The sequence below is a fragment of the Peromyscus maniculatus genome, chromosome 20 (genome assembly GCF_049852395.1).
Source record: "Peromyscus maniculatus bairdii isolate BWxNUB_F1_BW_parent chromosome 20, HU_Pman_BW_mat_3.1, whole genome shotgun sequence".
Lineage (NCBI taxonomy): Eukaryota > Metazoa > Chordata > Mammalia > Rodentia > Cricetidae > Peromyscus > Peromyscus maniculatus.
Window position 1 is genome coordinate 54,337,909 of NC_134871.1, and position 9,356 is coordinate 54,347,264.

Genomic DNA, 9,356 nt, shown 5'->3' on the forward strand with positions numbered 1-9,356 from the left:
CTCACGGAACTTGGGGCTCATCTTGACTAGACTAGCTGGTCAGAGAATCCCAGGGATCCTCTGTCTCTGCCTCCTCAGCACTGGAGTTCTAGCTGTACCACTGTGCCTGGCTTTTTACATGGGGGCTGGGGATTTGAACTCAGTCAGGCCCTCATGAGTACAAGGCAAGCACTTCACCAACGGGCCCATCTTCCTTGTCCTGTTTTGCTCTGTAGAGTTCTGTCCTCATCCCAAAGCTTCCCCATTCTCTAGCAAGCACAACATCAGAGCTAGGATACCACAGAATTTGCCCCCCACCACCACCACTACCAGCAACTTTCCAGGAAGGACCTGGGTTCTATTTCAGGAATCATGTTCTTAGAGGTCTCTCCAAGAAGGGCCTGGGATAGCTGCTTGCAAATTCACCCAGATCCAGTTTCCACACAGATGATCATATTATCCATTCCACACTTTATTCATTTACTGGCCCCCCACCCATGCTTGCTGAGTCGCATGTCTTGCATATAAAATTGATTTAAGATGCATTTGGAGATGTGCATAGATTCCCGACACTGGAGGGAACTGGTTAATTTAGGTGAAGACCCCCTCATCTCTCTCATTTCTTTTTTCAAGGTCTGATCACTTATTTGTTCCTTTAAAGACGTACTTCGCTGGACTCAGACTCAGAAATAGAAGCTCTCGGTGAGGACAGCCCACGTCTCCTGGCAATCTGTTCCTGGCGTTTTTTCTTTGATTTCCTTCATCCTCGTGGCCAAGAGTTTAGCACATTCTGCAGCCTCCTCCTTGTTTGCCTTAATGTGTTGTTTCTTCAGAGCAATACGTTGGTGTTTGTGTTGCAGGTTCTGTGGAGTGACAGGATGCTGAGTCTGGGTGCTTTGGGTCTGGGTCTCTTTCCCCTTTGTTTAAGGGCTTCCTGACAACACACTCATGGATATCTCCTCCTCCTCCTCCTCCTCCTCCTCCTCCTCCTCCTCCTCCTCCTCCTCCTCCTCCTCTTCCTCCTCCTCCTCCTTCTCCTCCTCCTCCTTCTTCTTCTGCTTTTTGAGACAGGGTTTCTCTGTGTAGCTTTGGAGCCTTTCCTGGAACTCACTCTGGAGCCCAGGCTGGCCTTGAACTCACAGCCATCCGCCTGGCTCTGCCTCCTGAGTGCTGGGATTAAAGGCGTGCGCCACCACCACCCAGCGAACATCATCTTCTTTAGAGAGATCAGAAGCTGGCAGATTTTGCCAGCTCCCTTGGACCCCAACAGCAGAAGTACTGTAGTATCTGTCAGTCCAAAAATATACTCCCCTCTCTCCCCCTAACAGGAACTTTCTGATTGGCGTTCTTCCACAAGGCATCTGTGAACACACTCGCACTTCCTCTCTCCCATTCTCCAAGTTCGTAACAAGAATGCCCCTTCCTCAACAGCAGGAGCTCTCTGCCATGGGTCAAGACACCTTACTTCATAGGGAAACCTTGTTTGTTGTTCCCACCACAGACTGGAAGCTCATACCCCTTTCCACTCTTCACCCAGGGCATACCCAGGGAGTCAGCCCTATTCCTGGGACCACGTGTTTCTCATAGGACCAGTGACATTTGCATTCATCAGTGAGTTCTGACAGCCGTGGCGGGGAAGATGTTCAGCTTCATCTTGAAGGATCCCATCAGGAGAAGAGGCGCCACGAAAAAGAACGGGGTTTCTTCCCCCCCACTTTAGCTCTGCTGGGGGACGACGACGACCCAGCGTCTTGACTTAGCCTACGCAAGCATCTACCGCTGAGCGGCACCCCAGCCCACCATCCCTAGCGTCCATTGCTTCTCAGGAAGCAGCGAGGGGTTAAAGACCCTATTCCGTTCACCTGAAGCCGCCCCTGGCCTGGTCCCACCGGTTCCTGCCACTTCTCAGTCTCTCTGGGACTCTGTCTTGCATAATCTGTGAACAGAAAAGAACCATCATCCAGAACTTCATTTTTCCACGATTGTTAATTTTACCAGTATCTGGCATGTAGTATGAGCTCATGCGTGTTGGAACTAGTGTCTCTACTTTACAGTATAGAAATTGAGGCTCCAAAAATGAGGGTGTCTCAGACGACACTGCGAAAGCCTCACCTCAGCTTTAGCACACAGTAGGAGCTTTGCAGAAGGCAAAGAGATGCTTGGGAGCCTTAGTTAATTAATGGTCCCCAGAACAGCACTAGTGGGAGGAGCCCAGGGGGCTCGGCTGTATGCAAATATCACACTGAGAGGCTTCGGATTGGTCTGCTCGGGAGGGGTGGGGCGTGCCCTTGCTGGCGGCAGGTGCTCAGGGCTGCACCCGGCAAGGCGTGGTGGGCTCTCAGGTTGGAGCGCATTGCTGAGGCTCATCTCGGGCGATGCTCCTGCTCTGGGCCCTGCTGGCCCTCGGATGCCTGCAGTGTGGCTGGAGTAAGCCGGGGATGAGAACACCGGGGTGTGTCCAGGGAGGTCGGAGAGGAGCGGAGACATGGAGTGGCACTGGGAACCTCATTAACGAGGTCTATGATTCCGGCAACAGGGACACAGATGTTAGCAGCTGTAGTAAGAGAAACAGCCCACCTTTACGTGTTTCCTTTGATGGGAATCCCAGCGCCCATGCATGGGCTGGCCTCAGCCTTCTGAGGGGTGTTGCCAGAGAACACCCTACAAGGGCTGCAGAGGGCAGAACCAGTTCTGTGGCAACCCCTGGGCTGGGGGAGGTGGAGGGGCAAGTTCCTGGAGAGGGAGGGATGGCCCATACTGGGATTGAATTTTCGATCCCTGTGGCTGAGGCAGGGATGGCATGAGAGGGAGCCTGCAGGGGTTGAACTTGAGAGTAGATATGGAAGAGCCCCGAACGTCTGGATCTCATTGTTTTTCCTGAGAGAAGGTGGGAGGCCAGTGGGGAGCCAGAGGGCGGAAAACGGATACGGTTTGCATGTTAGAATAGAGGGTTCAAGTGAAGAGAGTGGGGTGGATGGGGAAGGGCCCTGGGATAGAACTTTATCCTTTAGATAGAGGGCAGCTGGGGTGGGGTGGGGGTGTGACTGCCTAGGGTGACCAGCGGGGTGGGCACAGGAGCAGTGATTATCTCTGCGAGAAGTTCATGGATTGGCCCGCTGGGAAGGCCAAGCCCAGTGCCGGACAATGCAGCAAGTGCTCAGATACACCTGTGCCCAGGGATGGGCCCAGAGGTCAGTTCCCACCCTCATTGCCTTCACCAGCTGTGGACCTCCAGCCCCAACTGGCCAGTGTGACCTTTGCCACCAACAACCCCACCCTGACCACCGTGGCCTTGGAGAAACCTCTGTGCATGTTCGACAGCTCAGAGCCACTCAGCGGCACTTACGAGGTTTACCTCTATGCCATGGTCGACTCAGGTAAGGAACCTGTTTCCCTCCAAAAGGGTCCTTGACAGTCCACAGGGAGGAGGAAGAGGGAGCTGGGTGATGGGGACATTGCATACCTGTGAAGGTCCAGGACCCCCTTGCTCATCACAGCTCATGCACACACTGACACCACTGTGGGTGTGGCCCCAGACCTGCACTTGTCCTGGCATCCAGGCTGGTAGCGGGGGAGACACACCAATTGAGTACCTGCCTTGACAATGTCCGCAAGCAGCTTGCACGCTATTATGGTAGAGCAGGGCATCAAGGCAGGGGTGGGTGGGGTCCCCTCTCTAGGGCTCCTACAGTTATATTCTGAGCTCACTGGCCTTTGAACCTAGGTCATTTCAGGGTTTTCCCCAGGATTGCTCCCCCTGACCCAGCCCACAGCCCTTCAAAGCAAGCTGCTGGGTTTGGGGACCAGGTACCCAGTAACAGCCTTCTGATGTTTCCCAGCCTTCCATCCTGTCAGCAGGCCTGATCTGTGGGCACCCTGGGGGTCTTTTTCTGCCACCTCACAGAAGCCCAAAGGCAAGAGATGCCAAGTAATAGGTCCAAGGTCACCCATGTAGTAAAGAAGAAAGATGGGATCCAATATGGGTCCAGCCACATGCACCTTAGCATGATCCCACCCTTCCCGTGTTATAGGGGAAAGAATCCAGGGCCGCCAGCTACAGGTGGCAGAGGTCTGTTGAGCTGGGGGTTACAGGGCATTGGAAGACAGAGTGAGAGATGAACCCGCCACCTCACAGTGACGTGCTCCCGGGCCAGCTGCACTGTTACCACTGAACTTGTGTGTGCAAACCATCCTAGTGCCCAGAACGAATCTGGGTAGACTTGGGCTTGGGGTGTTTGATGGGTGACTGAGAGGTTGCCACTGAGTTGGAGTGGCCCGGGTCCTGACTCCCAGCACTGCCTCTGCAGCCAGCTCCAGGAATGTGTCTGTACAGGACAGCGCGGGGACTCCACTGAGCACCACCTTCCGGCAAACCCAGGGTGGGCGGTCGGGCCCCTACAAAGCTGCGGCCTTTGACCTGACCCCTTGTGGTGACTTGCCCAGCCTGGACGCGGTTGGAGATGTGAACCAGGCCTCAGAGATCCTGAATGCATACCTAGTCAGGGTGGGCAACAATGGGACCTGTCTTTGGGACCCCAACTTCCAGGGCCTCTGCAACCCACCCCTGTCAGCAGCTACTGAGTACAGGTGAGTGTAAACGACCCTGGGGGAACAGAAGACCCAGGGAGGGGACAAAATGGGGGAAGCCATACTTTGGCACACGGACCAGGTGTCAGGCAGGGGAGGCTTCCTGGTTTGCAGCAGGTACACAGAGGACCAACAGCGCCCTGCTAGGCACCCTGCTCTGCAAACACAGTTTAAAACCCATCCTCTCTTCCCTTCTCTCTTTCCTTCCTCCCTTTCTCCCTCCCTCCCTGCCTTTCTCCTCCCCAGCCCCTCTTCTGTTTTGAGACAGGCATTCACACAGCCCAGGCTAGGCTTGAACTCCTGAACTGCCTGAATGAAGGGTGTGTGTATTGCTATGGCTTTGCACATGCTGAACGTGTGCCCTTCCACTGAGCTACAGTCCCAGCCCCTAAAGGGGCTTTAATTTTAAGGGTCACTAAGCTACAGGCTGTAGATGAATTGGTCCTCATCGCAGATTTTCAGTCTATCCAAGCCACTGTTTAATATAGGGGCTTAAGTGGGCTACAGAGCTTACCATCTCTCTTGGTCTTCCCTTCTGATTATAGCCCTGCACCTAAAACAGCCTTGCACCTAAAACACCTAAAACAACCCTGATCCAAGGGAACCAAGGGAACTGGGAGCTGGCGATGGATGCTATCAGGCTGGGTTTCTAATTCCCTTTGTGACCCCAAGGACCAGAGCTACTTGGAGGAGTATGGATTAACACCCAGCAAGAGTGTTACAGACACATAGAATAAAAGGGGGTACTCCCAGAGGAATGCTGAGCAACAGCCCCAGTCCTGAAGGCTTCCCAAAGCAGGTGCAGCCAAGCTGGAGGAGGATCCAGGGGATATGTGGTCAAGTCCAGCATCCTTCTGTTGCCCTGACTCCACCCACTGCTGTCTTCTGGAAGTCTTCTTGTGTGCCTCTCATGGTTCTCCTCCTTCCTATTTCCTGTGGCTGGGCACACAGGATAGAGGAAAGTCACTCTTAATCCATCTTCTTCCAGGTTCAAATATGTCCTAGTCAACATGTCCACGGGCTTGGTGCAGGACCAGACACTATGGTCGGATCCCATCCGTACCAACCATCGTAAGTGCATGCTGTGTGTGTGTGGGGGGGGGGTCATGGCAGGTCAGTTCTGGGATACTCCTTAAGGACATATACAGGAATGCAGGGCCAGGGATTGATCAAGGGGAGGGTTGGCTATCCCTGGGAAAAAATCCCCCAAGCACCTGGCCATTGTGCTGTTTAATATAATGCTTCTTGAGATATTTTCATCTGAACCATCCCTTCCCTCTTCCATGCTTGAGACTGGCCCAGGTTGGGTGCACTAGAGTCAAGATCACCTGTCTGGATCCAGAGACCGGTGGTCCTGTGGATCCTCACGATAGCAAGGATCCATGGCAGTACAGGGACTGGGCACTAAGTGGAGGAACTCAGGAAGAGCCATGTCTTTCCTTACTCAGAGCCCCTTGTACCCCTGAGGCCGGCAGCAGAGGCTAGGAGGCTGCAGAGCAACTGAGGTCCTGATCTCACCAACTCTAGTGCCACTAGGGTGCAGAGTCACACAGACTTAGGGCCAGGGAACATCCATGCTCAGCAGAGGTAGACCAGATAGATGATCGCGACTGTATGGGACTCCAGCACAGAAACTCTCTGCCTGCTTCTCCAGCCCCAGCAGGGCTAGGGCCACCGGAGGGAGGCTGGATCTCCAGATGGTTGCCTGAACTCCCACACCAGTGAGGAACGTGGTGGAATGGGCGGTACCTTGGTGGGTGGGTGAGTGGGTGAGTGTACCCATGGCTGTTGGGTATGACTGAATTACTCGTGAGTCCGAGTGTGTGGTGTGTGTCTGTGGTTTGTGTGTGATCGTGGGGTATGAGGTGTGTGGCATACATCTATGAGTGTGTAATGAGTGTAGTGTGTGCAAGTATAGTGTATTTGCTATATGTTGTATGTGGGTCTATGTGGCGTGTCTGTGCTGCCGGGTGACCCCCCACCCATGCTCCTTCCCTGACACACCCCCTGTGACATTCCCATTTATTGTGTTCTTGCCTTGAGATCCTTGGAGCTGAGTCCTGGCTCTAAGTCTGGCCCCGGTCCCTCACACAGCGGGCACCTCCACCTCCTTGCCTGGCTGGCTTGGTGGAATCCCTCTAGACACTCTGGAGGTGGCAGCAGGCCCAGCACTTCTGGAGCCAGTCCTAAGGGTTGGCCCCTGGGGTGTGCATAGGGGACCCCCTAGACCTGGGGTACCAGAGTGGAGTGTGAACTCAGAGTCAGATCTCCGGGGATCTGTCTCCAGGGACAGTGCCACAAATCGCTTGCTCACTGTAGGACCGGTCCATTGTTTCCAAGGGTGACACTAGCCAGAAAGATCGAGAACCACCTCCCGTCTGAGCCCTTTGCTCTACTGTATTTTGTTTAGAATGTGTATGACTATGTCACCGGAAGCCTTGCGTTATATATACCTAGTATATACCTTAGTATATACCTAACCTTATGCAAGCAGAGGAAGTAAACAGAAACACGTAGACTACAGAAGGGGATGAGGGACAGACAAGCCATAGGGCCAAAGCCTGGGAAGAGCAGTTACTGCCCTGGGTACGTAGGTCACCCTGGATTCCAGGCAGCCAGGACAGGGGACCCCTGTCCCTGGAAGGAGATCCAGGGTGGGGCATTTCCTGTGGAGTAAGTGGCTGTGGTCCTCGGCAGCTACCCCCTACTCAGCCATCGACACGTGGCCGGGCCGGCGGAGCGGAGGCATGATTGTCATTACTTCCATTCTGGGCTCCCTACCCTTCTTCCTGCTTGTGGGCTTCGCCGGAGCCATCATCCTGAGCTTTGTGTGAGTACTGCCAGCGGGGAGGGCCGGAGGAGCCTGGAGACCGAGCAACACGCTCCCCAGGAAAGAGGACTCAGCACTGGGTCCTCTGAGACAGGGCAGGGAGTGGAAGCCGGGGGCTCCGTGCCATGGCCCTGGTGAAGGCAAGCAGAACGCTGGCATTTCAAGGTCAGGTCATTCACCAGGGGAGGGAAGGGCTCAGGGGCATCCCAGGCTGTGGGCAGTGGGCCCATTTATGTCTCAGTTCTTGGGCTGGGAGTATATAGCTCAGTGTAGCACTTGTCTAGTATGTAGAGGGCTCTGGGTTCAATCCCAACATCCCACAAAAAAAAAAAAAAAAAGAGACAAGCTTTAGCTGTGATGGAGTTGTGTGACCTCAGCAAAGCATCCAGGGCCTCGGTTTTCCCGTCTGGAAAAATGAAGGTGACCATAATGTGCACAACAGAATGGTAAAGGTCACCTGGAATTAGCCCTGGAAAGCCCTCAGAGAAGTTCCTGGGAGCTGTTATTTAACTCGACCATTTAGGTGGGGAAACTGAGGCTTGGTAGGTAGCAGGGGAGGGTGGAGCGGGACGTGAATCAGCACGCTCCCTCCCTCCCCAAGCCTGCAGTGTGCTCACTGGGAATCTGGAAGCAACAGGGAAGAAAGGGCCTGAAGCAGCAGCAGGCTGGCTTCCTGGAGGAGGGTTCAGCAAGAGCAAGCTCATGGCACAGGATGGATCCCAGCCCCAGCAAGCTGAGGGAACTCAGAGGGGTTTGGGACACTGGCAGGGTGGGGAAGCAGATGGGAAAGCTTGTCTGAGTAGGTGACATTAACTGGGCCCCAGAAGCTGGCCAGCAATGGGCCCAGAGAGGGACAGTGAAATCCAAATGTCCGCCCGGCATTTAAGTTAACAAAGTACCCATGGTAAATGGCAGCAGGCATTGAAAGTCACTGTCCGGCTGGCAGCTGGACGTGGCTATGTCTTTCTCTCCCTTCCTGTTTCATCCCATGTGCCTCTCTCTACCCATGACCCTCCTTCAGGATCAGAGTATCTGCCCCCTCCCCCAGGAAGCCTTCTACCTGGACCTGTCCACTCTGTGTGATCACTGTTAACTGTGCTCTGTCTCCCTTGATGATCAGGACACTTTGAGGACCTGGAACAATGGCCTCCAATGCTCCAGCTCCCAGACATGAAACTACCCCTCATAATTTCAAGAAGGGTGACACTTCCCTTATTCACAAGGCCTCACACACACAAGGGCTACAAACATATTGTTTGTTGAGAGCACACCCTCAAAGGCAGGGTGCTATCTAAGTTAAGGCCCTGAGCAGCTGCAGGGGTCCAGGTTTGCTTGGCTCCCCTAACCCTGGCTCTCTCTCTCTCTCTGTCAGGGACATGGGCAGCTCTGATGGGGAAACAACACATGACTCACAGATCACCCAGGAGGCTGTCCCCAAGACCCTGGGGGCCTCTGAGCCTTCTTACACGTCTGTGAACCGGGGCTCACCCCTAGACAGAGCCGAGGTGTTCACCAGCAAGCTCCAAGACTGAGACAAGCCCCAGCCCCAGGTCGTGGTCTCCTCTCAGCCTGGTCTTGTGATCTGCGGTGATGGTGTTGATGCTCTGACCGGACCAAAGGCGAAGCAAGGCTTGTTGGTCCGACTTCATGAAAATGCTTAATAAAATCTTGAGTGACAGTGTCTGGAATGAAAGCACAAGCAGGGATGGCTATGTGAGTGACATCACATTGAGGGACTGGACACTGGGTCTCAGGAGGTGGGGACACTGTTGTCAAAACTATGGTGCTGAGAATATGTGAGTTTCTCAGCTCTCAACCCCGAGTCCCTCCATCTGTTAAATGGGCTGCTGGATCTGGGCTGTTACCAGGCTAGCCTGCCCTAGCTTCCTAAACCACTTTCCCTGTGGGCATCATCATGGCGTCTGTTCTGTACCTTCTGGAGAATGATCTTTGCCTTCAG

At 54.2% G+C, this 9,356-nt stretch overlaps 1 protein-coding gene across 1 annotated transcript; it reads left to right on the forward strand.

Annotated features, from left to right (window-relative positions):
* The first annotated feature begins 2,269 nt into the window (after positions 1-2,269).
* On the forward strand, positions 2,270-9,074 carry Upk3a (uroplakin 3A). Its single transcript, XM_006980272.4, has 6 exons — positions 2,270-2,406; positions 3,201-3,356; positions 4,287-4,566; positions 5,555-5,637; positions 7,264-7,396; positions 8,769-9,074. Exons 1-6 carry the CDS (start codon positions 2,355-2,357, stop codon positions 8,926-8,928), a joined length of 864 nt encoding a protein of 287 aa, XP_006980334.1. The 5' UTR covers positions 2,270-2,354; the 3' UTR covers positions 8,929-9,074.
* Positions 9,075-9,356: the final 282 nt, after the last annotated feature.